Source organism: Cyprinus carpio, chromosome A5 (genome assembly GCF_018340385.1).
Source record: "Cyprinus carpio isolate SPL01 chromosome A5, ASM1834038v1, whole genome shotgun sequence".
Lineage (NCBI taxonomy): Eukaryota > Metazoa > Chordata > Actinopteri > Cypriniformes > Cyprinidae > Cyprinus > Cyprinus carpio.
Window position 1 is genome coordinate 28,289,135 of NC_056576.1, and position 24,322 is coordinate 28,313,456.

The 24,322-nt window shown below is 36.6% G+C and overlaps 1 protein-coding gene across 1 annotated transcript in view; it reads right to left on the reverse strand.

The window, feature by feature from the left end:
- Positions 1-20,096, reverse strand: part of jak2b (Janus kinase 2b) — a 46,699-nt gene extending 26,603 nt beyond the window's left edge. The window contains 2 exon segments of the mRNA XM_042756733.1: positions 358-601; positions 19,740-20,096. Coding sequence (XP_042612667.1) covers positions 358-559 — 202 coding nt within the window. The 5' untranslated portion in view covers positions 560-601; positions 19,740-20,096.
- Between the last annotated feature and the right edge of the window lie 4,226 nt (positions 20,097-24,322).

The window sequence follows — 24,322 nt, forward strand, 5'->3', positions numbered from 1 at the left end:
CAACACGTGTCCTAACCAGGCACAACGTGTAAAGTTTTCCTATTTCTGTTCACACTGGAGATGTTGTGAGCGTCACGATTTTCGATCAAATGAAATTTCACAGTGAAAGGGACTACCCAGTGCAACAAAACAAATATAGATACCAAGCAACTGATAAAATATCTTGTTGTGAGATGTTTGTCACAGTCATGTTTCCTTTGGACAAAAACGTCATGGAAGAGATTTATCACATTGCATCCAGGCAAAACACAGTGCTTACTGTGTTGAATAATGTGTTATTCTTTATCAGAATGTATAATTCACATTTACTTTACTTTTTTAGATTCTTTTCTATATTACATGATTGGCATGACTGACCGCACTCTTTGGCAGTGTTGATGATGAGCTGTTCGGTAACGTATTCTCCCGGTGGGTAGCAGAGAGGGGCGCAGTTAGAGTCGCTCTGGCTGCTGTGGTAGAGGTGGATCCTGAGAGCGGTGGGCTGCTTCGGGCCAAGCTCCTCATGGTGGACGTCACCGTTCTGGTAAAGCGGCTCACAGACAGCTGTCTCCATGTCCATCACAGAGACACAAGCGATGAGAGACAAAAGAGCAACATTCACCTGGTGGTGGACATGTGGAGAAAGAGAACACAGTCACATTATCAATAGATGACCGGATTGCTACTAATATGGCAGAACATGCTTTTCTTGCGCAAAGACAACACAAGGAAATGAACGGATTATCAAGCTCCTGGAAAACGGAAAATCTGAGCATCAGTGCAAATGCAAATTTCACCTCCAAACTTCACATCCAATGTCTTTTGAGAAATTCAGAAACAATTCATTTGATCACATCTACCAACAAATTTCAAAGCCTTGAAATAAATGAAAAAGGACTTATTAGGGGAAAAAAACACTATGTTATTGTGCAATAAATGGGAAAATTAAATTAATTAATTGGTTAAACAGATATCTCTGGCCCTTCACTCTCCACTCATAAATGTGTCCTGTGTGTACACTCGCATACATCTATTTGCGTTTTTTCACATACCTTCATAGTTTTTTTTTTTTCATAAATTATTTTATAAATCATGAAACAGAACCTTTTTTAACTTGTCAGCAATTTCAAAAGCGAAGTTAAGAGTTATACTTAATACATGCAAGCACAATTCAGAGTCTTGACAACTGTTTCTATATCAAGTAGCCTAAACATTTTTTAATCTAGCTAGCTGCTCAAGTTAAAAGATATAAAACACACACACACACACAAAGACTGGTTACCAGTATCAGCCACGACAATATATAGATTGTCAGATATCAATATCACTCCTGAAATTCCATGTAAGATCATCTCTAACAAATCTCTGTCACTTGGTATTTACTCACATCTTACGGATTAGAGATCTGTTCCACTTCTGTCTGCTGTACGTACCAAACCATCTGAGAGTCATACACATAGTAAATTTGTGTGAACACAGCCGCAGAAGAATCTGAAGAGCAGAAGAATTTTACCTGTCTGTGTATGAAGAGTAAAATACTGGGTTTCCAACAGTGTGTGAACAGTACATATTTACAAGCTTACACTGTTTACTTGATATACAGCCTACTGCAATGCCCTGCGTCATCCTTTATATTTCTTTTTATTTTCACTTCAGGGCTCATTTGATGTTGGTCAAGTCATGCACCTCTGTAGTTTGCTCATAAACCTCTGCCACTGTCTGATATTACATGCTCTTTGCCATTACGAGAAACATACTGAAAAAAAGAAAAGAAAAACTGACCCCTCTGAGGATTTTGAGAACAATCCTCAACCAATACAGCATATAATACAACTAAAAATGCAAGAAATAAAAAGATGAAAAGGAGAATATTGATACCAGGGAGCTCAGCCCTATTAGTAATTGGACTATTTCCAGTAATTCATCTTGCAAGTAATTAAACGAAAATAAACTGGAATTAACAACAAAAACATTTGTTTCTCATATAATTATCCTTAAGTCAATGTTATCTCTATCATTTACCACTGTCATGTTTCCTCTTTTCCTCTTCATGTTTAAGCCAGACGGATAAGTCCTCTTCATGTTTAAAGGTGCACTATGTAAGTTTTTGACTCTACTAAAGCATTAAAATACCATAAGAGAAATGAGAAATGCTTTGATTTTATTTTTTTCATTTTGTTTCAGAAACGGAAAACGAAAATTGAGCTGGATTTTTCTTATTTTTGTTCATGGGTAAAAAATTAGATTATGCTTTAATATTTGTTTTGAATGTGTGGGCAGCACTTAAAAACGCCCTTTTCATCCCTTCTGTGCTGCACGATATGCGGAAACCACGAGCGGCAGGTGGGCCGAGTTTCTTAATTCTGCAGATTCTTTGCTAGCAGTGCTTACAAGATAAAAAAAAAATATATATATATATTTTCACGGCTGCTGCATGTTATTTACAAAACAGAAATTACTTTATTCAATGGCATTTGAATTTTACTGTATGTGATTTACGACGACATGGAATATGATAGCCTACTCATTTTATTCTATGCCTATTTAAGAAAAACCTCACAGGTAACATGTTGTCATTTGTTATTACAAAGAACAGCAACTGAAGCTATATCTTGTAAAGCACAACAAATAGGGTACTGCACTTCTCCGGCAGGTGATGTCAATTTAGCGGTAATCAGGGAACCGGCTTTACTGACAAAATCCAAGTGACAATCGCATGCGATATATCGCCCCGCCCTACTTGAATCTCCACTGATTCTACAATTAAGACAATTAAGTAAAAATATTATGAATATGTAATATAGTGGATATATTTAGCAAAATGCTCCATTGTAGAGTTTTTATTCTTTTTAGCTAACTAACAAGCTTATGGACACTGAATGTCTGTCCTGAGGTAAATAACTTTATAAGGTAATAAGGTAAGTAACCTTATGTGACACTGTCACAGTAAAGGTGTTTTACTGAGGTCTTTCCACAGTTGAAACACTAACCGAGCGATTACATTAGACATGATACATTTCAGTTATTAAGCTGTACTCTTTCTTTCAATGTATGCTGTCTGATCAACAAACTAGGGTCTGTTACCTCTATTTTATGCATAAATACTGCAACAAAACAGCCACCTCCATGAAGCCAAAGTAAATGTCAAAACAGGTATAAAGCCCAAGTTTAGCTACAGATGTTCTTACAGTTGACCTTCTTGAGAATCAAAACCATCAGCTTTTGAAAAGTGTTCACTAACTCGGGCTGATGATTTCAGATAGCTTGACTAGTGCCATTACCAAATACCACATGAAGCACAGCATAAGAGGAACTGACTCTTGAGGAAGTGCAATCATATCAGTACTGGGACTGTCATCATTGCTGCTGTTTGCTATGACAACAAAAAAAAAAAAATGGACAAAGACAATCAGAACATTATGAAATTTCCTCCAAGAAATGAAATGTTGTGACTTCAACTAAACTGACAGCTGTGCTTTTACAGTTAAAGCCTATAGTGTCATTCCGTGTAAAACCAACCAAATTTGAGAAACTTCCCCAGCTCAAATTTTTGATTTTGTCTATTTTTTCTGCAGAAAGACAAACATAAATATTGATGAAAATTAAAATATTACATGTCACAGATGTATATTTACTGAGTAATCCACTATTTTGTAGAAGGGAGTTAAAATGACAATTTCACTTGAGATTTACAGCCAATTTACAGGGGTGTAAAAATGACTTTAGAAAGATTCTATTAGTTAGGGTGTTTTTACACCTAGTTTGTTTGAGCCCTGCAAACGCTCTCTGCGCGGTTCAGCTCATATATGTGAACAAACAAGTGATCTCAGACCCCCCTAAAAAGACCCAAAAGCGACCCATACTCTGACCACCTCCGGAGGTGGTCTGAGTTCGGTTCGTTTTGTGGGTTCGTTTGTGGTTCGATTTTCTCTTGATTTGTGAAAGCAATGAGGTCCTGGTACACTTTGTATGGACCAACATAACAGTGATGCTTGAGGTTGAATAAGCAGTTTAGTACTTGTATATTTTTATATAGGCAATATTTAATATTAATATTATTATTATTATTATTATTATTATTATTATTATTATATTGATGTCATTTCAGACATTCAATTGTTAAATTTTTCAAAAATAAATAAATACGTAAATAAATTAATCAACTGTTAACTAGAACAATACAAAATAATTCTGTTGTCATTTATGTAATCTACGGCTAACTGTGCATTAAATTATTTAATGCATGCATCGCTAAGCATTCTTGACATGAGCACTGTAGTTGTCAAAGTCTAAACCCGGTGCAGGTGTTTTTATATCACTGTATTTCTGAAGAAAACCGACTGTTTTCAGAAAATTATGGATGTCATTTTCATTTAATCTTGCCTATAATGCCTGAGCAGTGTTTGTGAGCGCAGGTTCAGCGCTTATTTGATTACAGCCGTTACCAGGGAAACCTTGCTCTACAAGCACCTCCTGCTGTCAGAGAATGAATTTGCATATGCCACTGTGGGAAACACCACTTCTGTTATGGATAATATGAAATATTTTAATTTGAATATCGGATTGAAATGAATGCTATTATTAGAGTAGTTAATCGTTAGCATAAGCACGGCTAACGCTAATATAATGAACATTAGAATTAAGTTCCTTTATTAACTATTTAATGCTCCTATAACTTTTATTAGGGTAAAAAAACTGGATGTCATGATGATATTTACTATTTTTACACACCAGAGGCTTTTTAATGAATTTTGAATCTAAAATATACGTGTTAGAGAATGTACAAATTAACATTGTTTGTGTCATATCATTCAGAGAAGCAGTTCTGGGCTTTTTTTTTTTTTTTTTTTTTTTAGCTAAGTTAGTTGTTATTCTTGGTTTTAAAATTAAATATGTACACAGTTTGGATTAAATGAAAGTATAGTCAATTTTTTTAATTAGCATGTTTTCGTGTTTTGCTTTGGTACCGAAATTGGTACAGAGAACCGTGGATTTTCACTGGTATTGGTACCGAATACTGAAATTTTGGTACTGTGACAACACTAGTAGTGATTCAGTACCGAAGCTACTATATTAATAAAACTTGCGCGGAAGCATTGACAACAAGTGTCCAAGCTGAATTAACTTTATACATAACATTCCCTTTTAATTTGAACTTTGACTGAAATTTGTTGTTAAAGCTCTGCAAAGGTCTTGACTGGTGGTGACATGATCAGGGATTGCCAGCTCTTCCTCACCCCCTTCCCTGTCTACTTCATCTTCCAAATCTTCCAGTAGGTCCAGTAGACTCCAGCATTTCACTGCTGCATGGAAAGCTGGAGTCTGCATTCTTATGAAGTTGTAGTGTGAACAAGAAAGGGTCTGAGATCACTTAAGTGCTGAAGAGGACCAAGAAAAGAACCAGGTTCTCTTTTGAGTCCACTATATTGTGAACACCAAAATGACATGATGTCACTTTTGACTGGTTCACTTTAAGTGAACTGGGTTTGGTTCCTTTAAAACAAACTATATGTGAAAATACCCTAAAATCTGTTGACTTTTTTGTCAATATTTGTTGCATTATATACCAATGGTGACAGTTAATAAATGCCAAAAAACACTTCTTGTCTGTAACTCAAGAAGTATTAAAGATATCTTAATATGCTTTTAGATTCTGGTTCATATCAATCTTTCCTTTTGGGATCTTCATTTAACGGCCCTCAATGATTCAGAGATATGGAGATCTTAATGCAGCTTCATGAGTAAAATGGTAAATTGTTCACATTTTCAGTGGTCACAAACCAAATGTGGGTCACTTTGCATACAGCTGATACTTTTTTCTTTTAAAGAGGAATATCTAAAGAACAAATAATGTTGAAACTAGAAATGTCTAATTTTTTTCTTTCAGCTCAATTGCATAGAACACATCTGAGTGCCATAAATATTATTTTTCTAAAGTTGTCATGCTTGTAACTCTAAACATATTCAAGATATTTTAATATCATTCTAGATTCTCATTCTTTTCTCAAGCTTTGGCCAACATCACAGACAGACATCGACTTTAACCTGCACTGTGCTCAGTGTGAATTTTCGATTGTGCTATTGCACTACACATGAATCCTTGATTGTGTTTATTTATTAATAACTGACTATTGTTTGCACTGTTGCAAGCATTCAGATTCCCCTTGTGCCCCTTCTTTATTTCAGAATTCTCTATGGGATGCAGGTACTGCAACAACTCAATTCACACATGGATGGTTGAAGAAAAATAGGGGTGCTCCAATTGATCGGCCACCGATCACGATCAGCCGATAATCATGTTGGGATGATTGATCGGCGGTCTCAAAAAACCGATCTCAAGCTGATGACGCTGTGATGCCGTGAGAGGTTTGGCATGACATGCAGCAGCACGTGGGTGAAATAATTATAATGCTATATTTCCGGATTAAATAACTTCTAAAGTAATTTGAAAACCTTGTGTGAGACGTAACTTCACAAACAGCGTGAGTGAATCACCGCGCGCTCTCTCTCTTTCTCTCTCAAAATACGCAAATGGCTTCAAATCACCACACATCGCGTCTGTCTATAAGCGAGCTGCACAGTTGACACAGGAATTGTCACTTGCACAATCGAGGCAGTGTCATATCATCACTTAAGTTTATAAATTGCATTACTTTTTAATTCTTAATTCGCACGCTCTCCTGGACACTGTGCACTCATGCACACTCGCAGCTCACACGCCAGGTTCACATGGCATTCACACTCCGCTTGCAGTGCATATGCGGTGCATATTTTTTCCACGCTCATGTTAACGGATTAAAGCAGTGCAGAGATCGTTTCCACACCGAGTCTATTGCTGCTCTGCAAGCGTTGAAATAAAGTAACCGCGTGTTGTTTTCAGTAAATATGAACATGGATTGACACGAAAATGTAGTAATTACACCATAAATGCATATTATTAAAGTCTACTTTGTTTCACAGTCAACACGTATGGTTTTTGGCTAGGTTTAAAGGGAAAGAGCACTTTTAGATTAACAAGGTAATAAGATGGCACTCGTGGAGGTAAAAAAAAACAAAGTTCTTCATGAAAAGCAGGATTGCTTGTAATAAAGATTTAAATAAAAAAGGAAAGGCAGTAGAGCTGACTGTTTTTGATAACGTTTGATAAAGTTTGTGATGATGTAAGAAAAGTAGTTTAAATGCTTTGCCACTTGCTTGAGCAACGTAATATATAAACCTAGAAGTACATGCAAAAGTAAAAAATGTTGAATAGTGTTTTGCTTATATTTATTGTTTAAACATGACTGTTAAAAGACTGTATTACTGTACTGTGTAAAAAAATAATTGTAATGCTGAAAAAGCATTTTCAATGAGAATGTTTGGATTTGAAATCAAAATAATGAATAAAAGTTGTGTGGTTAACAGCCACGGATCAGTAGCGGACTCTTGTGTGAAAGCACAGTCAGTGCTGCTTCCCTATGGGATTATTATCCTGCCATGATTCAAAACTGAAAATAAAGTTCTGAAAGGTTGAAACTAAGTGTTCGAAAACTCAAAATCTTACAAAAAAAAGTTTTGCAAGATCGAAAAATAAGATTTGCAAGCTTGCAAAATGTAAAAAATAAAAATATCTCTGCAAACATTATGTTGTTTTTGAGATTTCCTTCTTCAGAACTGCAACATTTTTTTTTTACGATGTTGCGCAAAGAATTTTTCAGAGTTTAAAATTTGTCAGTGTTCTCCCATTGTATTAGTTTGTTTTCCAGGTTTGAAACGTTGTAAATGGTGATCTGAAAACTGGTGTGCGAATGTGTGAAAAAAAAGTTTTGAAACTCTGAAAACTGAGGTTCGAAAGGGCGAAACTTATTACATTACATTACATTTGCACTCCTATTGCAGACTTTTTTTTCAGAGCCGAGTTTACAACACCCACTTTGCGGAGATACGCCCACACAGTTGCGAGCTTGCGACTCACGTGATTTGTGGCAGCGTTGTCAAGCAGCTCCGCTCTGAAACTCAGACTGAGAGAAAATGAAGCTTCGCAACCTCGCAACTAAAAAAAAAGCCTGGAGGGAGGGCCTTCTGCTCTTGGCCAATGCTTTGCTGTCTGCTGACGTACAAACCTGGCCTAAAGATTTGTCGCTAGGTGCTTTTTTGAAGAAGAAAAAACTTGCTAAAGGGGTCTGCAAAGGTGCTAAGTTGGCAACACTGTACATCTCCAGGCCATGAGTCAAACAGAAAGTGAGTCGTTCGCTGCGTGAGGTGAGTGTGTATATTGATGCACCGCCGGCCTATCAGTGGTAAACTCAGTGGCTACTGGCAATTGTATAGTGAATTCCCGCGACAAGTCGGTAGCCTTATTTTTGGACCGGACCGGACGCTATACCAGCCATGGACGCGGTTCTTGCAGCTCTAGACGGGCCTTGTGGCTAGAGATCCGTGCATCCTCTGTTTGCGTATCCTATGCGCTTTCGTCATTGGCGGAGCAGTCGGTCGATCACACCTTTCCAGTAAATACGACTTGTGATTGGACTGTACGTCAGCAGACAGCAAAGCATTGGCCAAGAGCAGAAGGCCCTCCCTCCAGGCTTTTTTTTTTAGTTGTGAGGTTGCGAAGCTTCATTTTCGCTCAGTCTGAGTTTCAGAGTTTCAGAGCGGAGCTGCGTGACAACGCTGCCACTAATCACGTGAGTCGCAAGCTCGCAACTGTGTGGGCGTATCTCCGCAAAGTCGGGGTTGTAAACTCGGCTCTGAAAAAATAGTCTGCAATAGGAGTGCAAATGTAATGTAATGTAATAGGTTTCGACCTTTCGAACCTCAGTTTTCAGAGTTTCAAAACTTTTTTTCCCCTTTTTGCACACCAGTTTTCAGATCACTATTTACAAGGTTTCAAATCTGGAAAACAAACTATACACTGGGAGAACAGTGACAAATTCGAAACTCTCTGAAAAAAAATGATTGCACAACACCGTAAAAAAAGGAGAGTGCTGCACTTCTGAAGAAGAAAAACTCAAAAACAAAATTATGTTTGCAGAGATTTTATTTTTTTACCACTTTGCAAGCCTGCAAAACTCTGTTTTCAGAGTTTAAAAACTTTTTTTCACACATTCGCACAGTTTTCAGATCACCATTTACAAAACGTTTCAAACCTGGAAAACAAACTAATACAATGGGAGAACACTGACAAATTTTAAACTCTGAAAAATTCTTTGCGCAACATCGTAAAAAAAATGTTGCAGTTCTGAAGAAGGAAATCTCAAAAACAACATAATGTTTGCAGAGATATTTTTATTTTTTTTACGTTTTGCAAGCTTGCAAATCTTATTTTTCGATCTTGCAAAACTTTTTTTTGTAAGATTTTGAGTTTTCGAACACTTAGTTTCAACCTTTCAGAACTTTATTTTCAGTTTTGAATCATGGCAGGATAATAATCCCATACTTCCCCTCTCACAAGACTCACCTAAGAGGGGAATTCCCCCATTTTCAAAAATGAAATTCAGGCCCTGAATAAATGTCTAAAAATCCTGATTGGAGTATCCAAAAGAAGGCTTTAAAAAGATCGGTATCGGTGATCGGAATCGGCAGATACTGCTTTCTGTGATCGACGATCGGCCTCAAAAATCCTGATTGGAACACGCCTAAAGAAAAATAAGAGGGCTTGATGGCAGCAAACTCAGGCGGAACAATATGGGGGCGGTAAAGGCCATAATTATTGAAAAGCCTCTTACAAACCCTAGTGAAACAAAAAACATTGATCAACCTTAATGAAATTCATTCATACACATTACTGAAAAAACCCTTTCATAAACTAGTGAAAACACTGATAGTGAAATTAATTCATATGCATAACTGAAAAACCTCTTACATACACTAGTGAAAACATTGATCAAACTTAGTGAAATTCATTCTTATGCATAACTAAAAAACCTCTTACAAACACGAGCTAAATTTACTTGGAACGGAAGCTGTGCCCACACTTCCGTTTAATTTGGCACTGTCTCACTAACTCTTTTAGGCAATGGTGGTTAGTCTTAACTAGTTGTCTGAAGCTATTAATAATTTAAGCAACATTTTATATATAGATTTCACTTACTGCCCAATACCCAACAATACATGGGCTATTAAAGGCTATGAAAACAAATAAAGTGAATGTAACCTTTCTTTATGTGCAGAAAAGGGTTAAAATCACATTTCATTCTAGCATTGTAACATTGCAATCTAAAAACAAAAATAAGGCTTTTAATGCGGAAGTTAAATTCACTAAACTAAAAATGAAAATAAATGAGAAAAAAAGCAGAGAGTTGTTAGGCTATTTTGATTACACCATTACAGTCCCTTTGCAGTCAGTGCTATCATAAAAATAGACTTACTTGTAGGTTTAAAATTACACATGTCACATTTATTGTCCAACTACAAATATTTCAGCAAAATATATATTTTAGTAAGAATTATTGCGCTCCTATTTAATTGAGCTCTGTCTGTTTGGGGCGCATGCGCATGGCGGGGCTCATGAAGTTTAGCGGAGAATCCCAAAGCAGAAGGCAGAAAAATGGAAATATTTCCATGGCTTTCTAACATTTACAGATGGAGAATATACCTGTGAAATGTAAGTTATGCATTCAGGAAGACAGCACATCTCAAACACATTAAACAGCGCGAGTAGCCTAGTGTCTCTGTCAGCGGCACATGCAGCCTTTCTGTCAGAGCATATGATGGGCTGAGCCTCTTAAATATGCGAAACAAAACTATAAACCAGTTTTAAAAAGCCTTAATATGAAGCTTGTCACATGTTTAGAACAAATTGGATTATGCACTTTCTCGGCAACAGCTCAGTCTGTGTCCTCCGCAATATTTTTTAGATGCGCTCGTAACAAACTACTGTGTATTGATATAAATGGTACTGTCGTTTATCGAATTGTTTATAAAGAAAATATCTATATCTATATCGTACAAACCCCAACCATAGTATTCATAAACATTCATAAAACACCAGGAAAAATGTCAGAATGAAATCTAGGCCAGGTGTCTGATCACCCAATACCTGTCATTGATGGATGTGAATGTTGCAAAAGTTCAGAACAAGTCATCTTGGCTTCAAATAATGCTCTTTGTGGATTTTTAAGTGTAGGGCTCCAAGAGTTATAGTATGTTTTCTCTTGTATCTTATCAGGCTTTTGAATTGAATCAATAAAGAGACATATCAGGTACGAACTGCAAACTCGACAACCTTAGAACCTCAAAACAAGTCTGTCAGACTGCACTTTCACAAAACATATGATGAAACAAGCTACACTTCTAATCTATACTCTATAATACTGAACAGAAGATCTAGAGAACAGAAAAGAGAAAAGACCTTTAACAAAGTGATGATCTGCAGAAAAAGACAAAAGTTAGTGCGCTCAACTTCCTGTGGGGGAGATTTTTTTTTTTACGAAACATCACCTTCAAGCACTGGTGCCTAACCACAACACATGCTTTATTCCTAACATGACCATTTTGCAATGTGAAATCTATTACGTGGTCAAGATGCAAAGGCAGATTTGTGCTGACACAGTTATATAAGAGTTCCTTTTAAAGAAACCAGTATATGGGCGTTTCTTTAACTACAGGCACTTTTGTGTCACAGGGGTTGATTTTTATTAAAATGTTTTTAAAACAGACTTAAATTTTAGTCATTTTGAAGAATGAAGTGCGCATTATTTTAGACTTTGAATCTGAAACTATATAAAAAACATGATCATGATGTGATTTCTAGTATTCCTCTCTCTTTGGAGTGTTACAAGCTGTTCGTGCATGGATAAGATCCCTAAAGTTGCAAAGACTAAAGTCTTAAACCCAAAGAGATATTCTTTATAAAAGTTAAAACTCATCCATGCTCTCCTAAAATGCCTTGTTTAAACACGTCCCCACGTCTACGTCACTGTGTGGGAAGATCTACATAACACCACCCAAATGTTCACGCAAAGAACGGAGTAACTTTGATTCTTGCTGTAGTATTGTTGCTGCTGCCGCTGCCATGTTGTGGAGACGCTAGGCATTGGCCAGTATGTGATTTTGACGGTATGATAACCTTAAGCAAAAATATCACGGTTTCACGGTATTGTTGTTACACCTCTGAAATTTGTTCTTTTTAAATAACTGGGTAAAAAAAAAAAACATTTCCCACAAGACACAATATATTTTGTTTTTGAGCAACATACAGAATATTAGAAACAGTAGAATTAGTTTATTTTGTTCTTTGATTTGTTTCCTAAAAAGAAAAACTAAAAAGACTGACATCTTTATTTAACCTAAATCTGTAATCACAGTTATTTAATTTTAGTTATATAATTCATATACATATCATTTATATCATTTCATATCATTTAGTTATATAATAATAATCATACACATCTATATTTAATAATAACTCAATTTGAAGCAAAACAGAATGTTCTGACAAGCTTTGTGAAATTATACCTTTAAACTTTTCAGAAGACAGTCAGCTCCCCTCAGAAACACATTCATATAAACCTCCAAATCAATACTGAGGATTTTCCACCAAAATTTTACACAAAATAAACATTTAATGATCTGCCTGCTACAATATTGTTCTCTGTGCGTCCGTCTTCAGTGTCTCTGGCCTGTGTTAACGGCATCATATAAATACATAAAAAAAAATAAGGAAAATGACTGCATTGCAACGCAGTTTGAGCAAGTCCAGAACAGAGAGTTGCAATAAGGCTAAAAAGGCTGGTTGCCGATCGCGTAAAGGCCAAAGTACATTTTGGGCCATCCACGCACCATCCGCTTTACGTTATTTTCATCATCAAGAGGGCTTGTGGACAGCCGCGCACCCCGTGATACTGTGCATATGTCGAGCTCATCCATCCGCGCTCATCTGCGGTTAAGTATACTTTTGAAAGCTGTGCGGATGCAGCTGTGCGAGAGATGGAAAGGAACGCTGAATGTGAAGTGTACCCGGGCCATCCTACACACACGTGACTGACCAACAGGGGGAGGGGGGGGTCAGTGTTACTCTCTACACTGCACTCAGCCTGAGGGATTCCTACTCTTTCAGTCTTTGAGGAGACATGGAAAACAGCGCATACCGCAGGAACGGTATAATGGGAAACATTAGTGGTTTTGAAACCATGAAATTTTCAAATCGTTGTATACTTTGAAACCAGTAATCGGCCGATGCCTAGGAGACGCTGTGAAAGCGAAACTACTTTGTTTGACCTTCCAAAAGAGGACATGAGTATGAAAGTATGAAAGAGGAGTATGGTAAGGGGTATAACATTTCCGTCACACGCTTGAGTTATTTGGCCAATCACAACCCACCGGATAGCTGGCCAATCAGAGCACACCTCGGTTTTCAGAACGATGAGCCTTGTAAAAATCGACGCATTTCAGAAAAGTGGGGCAAAGAGCAGCAAAAATAATGTGTTTTTGAACCTTAAAGGGATATTTCACCCAAAAATGAAAATTTTAAGTTTATCTGCTTACCCCCAGGGCATCCAAGATGTAGGTGACTTTGTTACTTCAGTAGAACACAAACGAAGACTTTTAACACAAACCATTGCAGTCTGTCAATCCTATTATTTAAGTGGATGGGAATCATGGCTTTGAGAGTCATAAAACATACACAGACAAAACCAAATTAAACCCTGCGGCTCTTGACAATACACTGATGTGTAAAGACACATAACGATCGGTCTGTGCAAGAAACTGAACAGTATTTATACTGTCTTTTACCGAAAACCTCTTTTCACTGAGCTGAAATGTAAACTTAGAACATCTCAAGATAAATGAAATAAAAAGAAAATCTAAATTAAGTGTTTTCAGGGCTTCAAACTGAAAATCTCATGGCTCAGTGTCTTATGGACTATCCTCCATTGCAGTCACATGCCCCTCGGATGGCCAACTCCTGTAGTCTGGCTTTCTTGATCTTTGGCCTTGGCTAAACCAGCTGTCCACACTCTCTCTAGCATCAAAATCTTCCAGACTTGGCCACTCTACATGGATTCTTATCATATCTTCCGCTGTGTCTGAATGAAGGGATGCGCTAGTGTCTGATTTGAACAGCTAAACAGTCCCTAAACAGCTTATACTACTGTTTCAGCTATTAAAATAGTTCAGTTTTGTATGTAATAGCAAAGTGATTATATTTTGTTTCGTTTTTTTTTGTAAGTTAATTTAGAAAAACGTTTGGAGCAATTTTTGTTTGTTAAATAAAAGTTCTAGTTTTTTTTTTTAAGTAACGACCAAGCAGCCAGGGTTAGGCAGTGAGCCTGTGTTTGATCAATTTAGCCTTCTCAGATCATCACGACTCGCCTAAAATAAAATCTATAGATATAAAACAGTTCAAGCATATAACAATGTTTAAACGTTAGACCCACATAAATGTAGATAAATGTGCGCTATATCCAATAGTTTGTGCGGAGATGCTTCAGGACATGGGGACGCCAGCGTGATCACTTGCATTTTTTCAGTAGATACGTCGTCATTTTTGCACATAAAGGTAAGAGTAATACATCATTTGTTACTGCAAAGGGTCTTTTATTTGTGTGCACTCACAATATCAACAAAATGTTGAAATAAAGAAAACAAAATTCGCTTCTGTGTCTTGTCTTTAACAGGAGTACAAAAATAAACCGAAACTAAGTGAAAACATACCTCACAGACATGATAAATATATCTATAGAAAGCTTTAAATGATTGCTTAACGAAATAAAACAAATAAAAAACAAAAACTCTTTCATTATAATCATAATCCGTAAAGATGCACTTCTCTCTAAAGGCGCGTCTAATGAGATGGCGAGTCAGGATCAGCAACTCCATCCTTGCGACACAGACTCAGAAAACACTAGTCTATTAGTAAATAATTCAAGTATCTCCTTACTATTTCCCCCTGTCACATTTATGGTAATTACTTTTGCCGGTGCTTTGCGGCAAGCTTGAGCCTATTGCATATATTTGAACGCAAAACTGTTCAGCTGCGCTGCTGCTGCAGGACAATAAACACCGTCGAAACACTCTTGACAGTCGCGGTAGCACGGTCTCGTGTTGTTTCAACCAGCGTGGCAATTTTTTTTTTTTATCACCAATTGATGGATGTCTATAATATAAAAGTAAGGAGAAGTCTAAAACAGGCGGGAGGCCCGGCCCGCGTCTGAACTATGACGTGAAAATTATCCGAAGGCCAGCTCGAGGGGCGTAAAAAAGTTGGGTCCGTTGGTCTCGGGCTAAAATGCAGGGCACTAGTGTCTGTTGTTGAACCACAGGGAGACTTTCAGAGTCGCGGAGACTTTTTTTTTCCTCGAACGGCTGGTCGTACCGATGCGACCTCTGATTTTATTTAGTCGCACCATTGAGAATTGGTCGCACTCTAGAGCCCTGCAGGCCCATGCCTAGTTCCACCCACTACCAGAGAAACCGGCAGTTCTTAAAAGCTGAATATTCCAAAGGAACTCTGTTATTCTGACAGCAAAATACAACAAAGAATATCGTTTACATGTAGCGCATCAATTCTGAATGTTATGTAAGACTCTCTCGCTCGCTCTCTCTCTCTCACTTTGCGCGAGTGAGAGAAAGCAACAGTGAGTTATGCACCTTCAGACTAGAGTTTACAGTACACCAAATACACAAACACAGGTGTGCTGCGCATCCATAGACATGAAAAGAAAAATATCACAGATCGCTTGACAGAGAGTGAAACTCTGAAGCGCTCAGTCCGAGTGTTTGGCGTATGAAAATATATTTGTGCTAATATACTCAGCCTCCAACTCACATACCGGTGAGTAAAATCTAAGTATTTATAAGCCATTGGCTAATATTAGGCATCATTTAGTAGGGCTATACGATTAATTGCATTTGCGATAATATCGCGATGTGAAAAAACATGATTTTTTAATTGCAATGGCTGTGATAACACTATTACATGACACGCGAGAGTAAAGAGGTGTGTTCGATTGGACTTGACGATCGACCGTTGCAAATCATTTTAACTTTGGGTCAGTATGTCATTAAAAGAACAAGGCATCAGTTTAATGTTGGGTTATGTTGCATCGCGCTGCATCCAGTGTAGACTGCAACACTGGGTTCTACTGTATTTTGCCGCTCACGTCCAGTGTAGACACAATGTCGCTGGTGAGGAGGGAAACCTGTGTGTGTCCTATGCCTTAGCGGACACCATGAAACCCACAATAAATATATAACAGAGAGAATAATAATAATAACAACAGTTATTCTCTCTATGCTATTTTTCAGTGTTTCAAATGATGCAGGTGTTTTTTTCCCCGTAGGTTTTTTAAAATTAAAAAACCAGTAATTTTTCATAATGTTTAGTGAAATTATTTGGCGAGACCAAAAAAGTTTGAGAACCACTGGTCTAAAGTTAACAGATAGTGTTTAAAAAGTGCAGTGCACATGTTTACAACAGTGACTTTGAATTACCTAAAGTAGTGTGGTAAAGCAACAGATTTGTTTTTATATTTCTGCAATCTACTTTATTTTGTGTGATTTGTTACTGACTTTCATATTAATGTTTACACCAGGCTTTTTTTGTCAAAATATGTTGTCATAATTATTACATGCTTACAAGGTTGGATTCAACAAATCAGTCAATATACTACTGTGACCGTAGTAAAAATGTCATTCATATCAATTCATGCATTACCTAATTTCATCGTAACATAGGCCTGGCCTACAGAAAAGAACATTTCTGTTTAATCTATCTAATATTGTGTTGATTATACTATACAATGATTTTTAACTTGTCTTTGTTGAACAATACAGAACATAAAGAGCTTTAAAAAATAATTGCATATTAAAATCACAATCGCAATATTGGTCAAAAATAAAAATCTCAATTAGATTATTTTCCAAAATTGTTCAGCCCTATCATTTAGTCACCCAGAGTGAAGATTTAGTCGCATATGCGAGTGTTTTACTCGCAATGAAGAGAGTTGAAGTTCTGTGATTAATCAACTTAGGAATTATGGTGATTTTGATAAGTTACATTTATTGATTATTTGTATATAATATGCTTGAAACAACAAGTGATCTTAGACAATAAATGAAATATAACTGTATAAAAATAATCAGGTTTTCAAAAATTACGGCTGTGTTTCATGAGACATAGTGTACTTATCAAAGAGACAGCTTTGTTTCTAAAGGAGATGAAATATTAGACGTGATGTAAATTCAGAAAAATCAAGATACATACCACAGTAACATTTTACAGTAAGGTCCAAGATTAAAAAATTAACAGTAACCAAGATTAATAAATCCTTTAGAAGTACTTTTCATTGTTAGTGCATCTTACCGAATGTTAACAAATGGAACATTACTGTAAATTTCTTATGAACACAATATTTTTTTTACTAGGGGTGCTCCAATTGATCAGCTACCGACCGCTATCGTCCGATTATCGCTTTGGGAAGTCTCTGCGGTCTCTATAAAGGCTGATCTCATAAAACAATCTCAAGATGATGACGCACCTGCCAATAGAGCAGCATCAACGCAGGGTTAGTTCTAACACACGGTTTAAATATTTCCACACATGCTAGCATAACAAAATTTACAGTATTTACTAGTTGCCATATCAACACTAGCCTATATAGAAAAAAAGTGTTAAACTATTATAAAACTAGCCTATGCTATGACATTAACAATGTAATTTACAATGATGTAATTTATAACAATATTTTTTTCATTAGATCAGATAACATTTTAAGCTGTCATATGATCATGTTACATATGCACCTCAGATGTTACAATGTACCCCTCCTACGGGGCATGTTGTCACATTTCACTTCCTTTCTTTTGGGGTAGATAACGTTAAGCGTATACACTGTACTTATGAAACAAACAACATATTTGTACTAGACAAGTGTGAAATTAATGCGGATAAAAAAGCAGCTGTATTCTGAATTACACTCATTACACAAACTGACAAAGTCAAAACTTGTTAGATTGTGCCCCGCTCTCCACGCTCTCTCTCTCTTTCCCTCTCAAAATACACATCAAGGCTTCAAATCACCACATCGTGTCTGCACTGTAAGCGAGCTGCATGCTGCACAGTCGACACAGGAATTGCCACTTGCACAATCGTCACCAAAGTTCATAATTTGCTTTTTAAGTCACTCTCGCGCTCATGCACACTTAAATCTCTCACACATAAGGCTGCCTCACATACAGCTCACGAAATCAGGATTGCACTGTGTGTAAGCTATTGTGCAGCAATTGCCCCCTTGTAAAAACAAAAATGTACTGCATGATCAAACATAAGGTGAGATAATTTTATATTTTTGAAAAATGCATAAAACATGCCCCTCCACCCCTCAAATTAAACACCCACTACAAGTATATTGCATCAAAGTAATTCTACATGATAAAAAGAAGGCTTCAAAAAGATTGGTATCTGTGATCATATCGGTGATCGGCTCCAAACTTCTCGTTCGGAGCACCCTTATTTTTTACTTTCAGCCAAGCTAAGATTATGCAAATGTGAGAAAACCTTCAGATAAATAAAATGCTAGCTACGAAACTACTCAAAAATAATAATTGTATATATCGCAATGTATTGTATGCAATTTTATTACAAAACACAATGTTTAAAATGCTATTCCCAACAAAGAATGCCATTAAACTCAATCCATGTAACAAAAAACACACTGTTAATGACTTTCAGAAATAAAACAAAAATGACAGTTCTTCTGTGAAGCTTATTTCGCCAAGGTTTTACATATTAAATAGTTAGGTTAGGGCAGGGATCCTCAAATCTGGACCAGATCCACTTTCCTGCAGAGTTTAGCTCTAAGCCTAATCAAACACACCTGAGCATGCTAATCAATGTCTTTGGGATCATTAGAAAAATCACAGGCAGGTGATTTTGATCAGGGTTGGAGCTAAACTCTGCAGCGCATTGGCCCTCCAGTGCAAGATCTGAGGAACCCTGGGTTAGGGTTATATTCCAGAGTAGGGGATAGGGTTATTTATTTATTTTTCAGAATTGCCCATAGCCGAGCAAACACCCATAGGCCTGTTTGATTTGTGCATGCATAGAGGTGAAATGAGCGCAGCTGACATTTCCTTCAAGTTACATGTAACGTTACTCGGTTAATTTATAAACAATCAGAGCAGACATTGCCACTGTGCCAAACTGGCTGTACAGTTACATAAAACCTGAATCATACACGACAGCATGCATTGAATCTAATCTACAGCCTCGACATACGGCTTTACAGGCTGCAATACACAAGGCCGAGTGTTTTAAAGCGAGAAGCACATCTGCACAGTAACAAAAACAACTAACGTAGTGTAAAGAGAAATACTTACTTGCTTGTTTGGTGTTTGCTGAGCTAGCGAGCGCTGCTAGTCAATTCGAGTGATAACCAACGCACTTGAAACTACAAATATCCGAGTCATTTAATCCATGCTGCTGTTTTTACTCCAAATATTTCGTCGCTCGGTGTCACTTAGGCGAGGGTCGAGCGTGTGTCCATCCCGTTAGGTGTCTTAACAGTTGACTTGTTTGAGCACAGCTCGCTAAGATGTTTTGGGTCGAGTTTAGACGGCTAGCTGCGCGTTAGCATGTGCTGCTACTGCTGTTCTTCTTGTTTTACAAAACACGACCACAGGAGTTTCGCACATATGCATGCTGTCTCAACTCCAATACGGCCACAAAGACGACGGTATATGTTCTTAAAGAAAGCCACGTGATGATGGATACGTTAAGGACGCGCCATGTCTTAAGATCATCAGTGGAGTGACAGCTAGCGAGCATGCTAACTTACCCGACCTGACAGTTCAGACTACCAGCAGGTCATGCTTTACCAAACCTCATCTGTGTCTGTCTTTAAAGGACCGCTGCTTTGTCTGTCCTTTCGAAAGGAGTGCAATGAACACGAGTTTTGAGTTCCAGCACGCAGTCTGTGTGTTTCTCGTGTCTCATATGCAGGTGGAGCCCTGTGGTTACTGCAGTTGACACGCTACTCGGTGTCTCAGCGGGATGTGGCTCAATACCTAGTGTGCTGCCTACTTAGACAGCATGTTTGGACGGCATAGGCTTAGCTGACTAATGTATAATTCCCCGGAATCAGCCTATGGCGCCCTGAAACGCTTAAAGGTTTTGAAACACAACCCGTTTGTAACGGTAGAGTGATTCACTGACCCTTTGCTGTATCACCTTCATCAGACTGCAATCAATTATTAACTCTAGACCCTCCCAGCGCAGATCCTTTAGATTAATCGTGCATTTGGTCATTTTGAAATGCATGCACTTGGCAGAGTGACAAGGAAATTAAAGTAAGGATGGTGAGCTTGTCCTTGATACCCATGCTCTCTGTTTGACCTCTCGGTTTGGTTTGAGGTGAAAGCAAAGTATGTTTCCTATACACACGCTCCACTGCATATTCAAACTAATAATGTGCTTGTAGTGTTTTGTGAATCTTTTTTTTTTTTCCTATTTCAATTAATCAAAATGTCAGTCCATCTACCCAAACACCAAACAATGTGATGAATACATCAACAGCAGATTCTGACCTGGATTTTTGAGCTCAGAAATAATGGGAACTTTGCACAAATTATGAAAACTAAAAATAAAAAATTTTTCATTTGAGGAAAAATCTAATATTTAGCCTATAATAATGGTTAATGGTTCTTTAACCATGTTGTTTGCTTTGATCGATAAGTAAATTTCAGAGCTTATGTTCTAAGAGTTTGCTAACATTCCAAAAAAGTTGTGAAAACATTATTTTTGAATGTTATCGGAATGTTAAAACGTTAATTTTTAACACTTTTTACATTTTATTTATTTATTTATTTTTGGGTTATGTGAAGTATAAAATCTGTGGAGGATCTGTCCATGTTGAATGATTCTGTCAAAAAAGAAAGAAAAAGAAACACTTGTAAACACCATGGGAATGTTACCTTTGAATATTCTCTGAACATTCTAAAACTAGTATAACATAAAACATAATTGTCCAAATAAAACGTTCCAGTTCCACACACAATGCATAAATATCTTTTGTGTGAGAGACCATAATTTTTTGAATAACATGCATTCTATTAACATTCATAACTTTGAGAGAACCCTGGCAAAACGTTAGCATTTACATTTTACAATTGATTATGATTGTTTATATATTTAAACACTTGGATACTTAAGTTGCATTTGGAATGTCATTGTATCAAATTACAACCAGACAATTATTTTAAGATGTCATCAAAACATGGAGACAAAAAGATATAAAAAAGAATAATTTGTTTGCAGATATCACTGTTTTGATTCTCTTCTAAGGCAATTAAATTCAAACAGTTTACAAGTTTACATAGTTTACAGGATTTGTGATCTGTTTACATATATGCAGTTTAAATATATATATATATATATTGTGTTTGAATATATATATATATATATATATATATATATATATATATATATATATATATATGCAGTTTATATGTGTGTGTGTGTGTGTGTTTGATATATGTATATATATATATATATATATATATATATATATATATATATATATATATATATATATATATATATATATATATATATAATATATATATACATATATATGTATCTATATATCTTTGAGTATTCAGTCACTAGAGGGAGCCCGTTTACTCTTAACAACTAGAAAGCTTCTGGAGCTTTGGAAAGAGATATTGGGGTTGTTAAAAATACCTTACTGCTGCAAAATAACTTTATTAAAACCAAAATCTACATATATGCGTGATCTACATGAAATGTATATATTTCATACTCTATGAATGAACAGATTTACAAGGAGAAAACTTTGACATCTCTTAAAACTCATCACTAAAATGGGTATGGGCATTCATAAGAATATTTCATCTTCTTTTTCCATACAGTGCTACACATAACTGGGCATTATATTCCAGTCATCAGGGTTACTGCAGTGCAGCGTCTGACATCATGATCAGTGTTGCCTTTTCCTGGGGATATCCTTCACAAACACAGAGCCTGAGACTGGGACGGGAACAGGAAAGCATTCACTTAAAGGAGGGTGGGCTGTGGCGAAGAGGTGAGATTTTAGCAAGGACAAATATTCCTTCAGACACAACTTATATTTTGGACTTTAATTCACTTTACTGGATTAATGGTTATTTTCTGAAGGATAATAGACAAAAATTGTATACGATAAAAAGAGTGGGAACATGTAAAACAACATGCTCTTTAAATTATTGATGGGCCTTAATAATTAGTTATAACTTTGAGCAAAAATATATATGTAAAGACTGCATAAATATATGATCATTCCCTCAACTAGGCATCATTTCTCTCTCTCTCTCTCGCTCATGTCTGAACTTAAGGTTGAGCAAGTGGAGCTCCTGCCCTACAGCTGTTATGGTTCAAGGGCAGGAAGCAGCTTGGTTCCCACACAAAGGTACACATCAAACACACAGACCAGTACAGACTCACTTACACACACACACACATACAACTGCACGTACAACTGCACGAATGCCAGCATTGCAAGCATAATATGAGGTACAGTGAACAAATACACACCAAGACAAACAGGACATTCCTACTGTCTGACGCTACAAGCCAACAGATTTACAGGCCTTGTTTCCACTCGCAAATGTCATGAAGTCTCCCCTTATGGATCACAGAGTGTCCACAGATTTGTCCCATTACATATGTTTATTATACATGTGTCCTCCCTAATATCAGATTCTGACTGGTGAAATTAGTAGTCAGTTATTTTGACTAGATGATAATTGTGCTAGATGACTTCTCTATCGCTTTGCAGACTCTTTGTTCTCACATATTGTTCAAAGTTTGTTTGCTTTTTATGAAAGAAATTAATACTTTTATTAAGCAAGGAATGAACAAATGTATCGGAAGTGACATTAAAGTGACATTATTTATTTTTATTTGACAAAAAAACTACTTCAAATAAATGCTGTTCTTTTAAACTTGCTATTTGCTCAAGAATCCTGAGAGAAATTACTGAAAAAAAAGAATCACAGTTTTCAGAATAGTATTAAGTAGCACAATTGTTTTCCAGATTGATAATAAGATTTTTTTCCTGAGCAGCAAATCAGCATAAGAATGATTTCTGAAGGATCACACTGAAGAGATGAAAAATCAGCTCTGACATCAAAAGAACAAATTTAAATTTAAAACATATTTAAATAGAAAAGGTTCTTTTAAATTGTAATAATATTTCACAATATTAGTTTTTACTGTATTTTGATCAAATAATGCAGTCTTGGAAAGCATAAGAGGCTTATTTCAAAAACATAAAAAATTCAGACTTAGGAAAAGTAATGTATACTGCAAAAATAATCAGGCCAGCAAAAAACATATAGCACACTAATTGCAATAGCCCTACAGACTAGGATGTATACTGCAAGGGCAAATCAAGGGCACTACAAATGACCGCCTTGGAGCAACATGGGGTTAAGTGCCCAACTCAAGGGCACTACAAATGACCCCTCATAACCAGGACCTGTTTAACAAGGATTCACATTTAAAAGCACACATCATTTGCAGGCTAATTTTGCAAAAATAAATAAATAATAAAATAAAATAAACTCACAAGAAAATTATTTTAAGTTAAACAAAATAATGTTATAAATGTTATAAATTCAGTTAAGATACCCATTAAACCTTCATAAATATGAACACTTTTGTTTGGTACCAAATCACACAACCAAATTAATTTATCACCCTGTTCAGTTTTTAAAACCTGTACAACATGCCAACTTTCCACAGGCAACTGTTTTGAAATATCTACCTTCTCTCTCTCTGACTTTCAATCTGTGTAAACGCCTATGCTGGGAAGAAAGGCTCAACTCTTTCCCACGGTCATAGAGCACGTGGTTTAAAATTGGATCCTGAATGACCCACCCTCCCTATTGAAACGTCACTGCAGTTCAGCCACTGAGATCCTGTTACACTGCCAAAGATTTTTTAGGTATTTGAATGAGTGTCTATTGAACTGGCAAAGCACAGTATAAGACACATTCAACAAAACCGCAGAACCTACAGACAAGTTAAGTCAGGTTTGAGAGTTAAGAGACTATGAAATTATGTTTTCATATGTTGAATATAGACAAGTTCCACCCTTGTTTCTCATTGCAGAGCGTGCAAAATTTGTTCAGGCAGTGCTCCATCAATTGTAAACAATTGGATAATCTTTCTTGCACACACAAGATGTTGAAATGTTTATGATTGTGAACATCTGTGACATTGGCTATGGACCACAAACAGACAGACAGACAGACGGACAGACATAGATAGACAGACAGACAGACAGACAGACAGACAGACAGACAGACAAAGAGATTTCTGTCATTTCAAGTGCAATAAAGAGAATTCACTTTGCAGTTT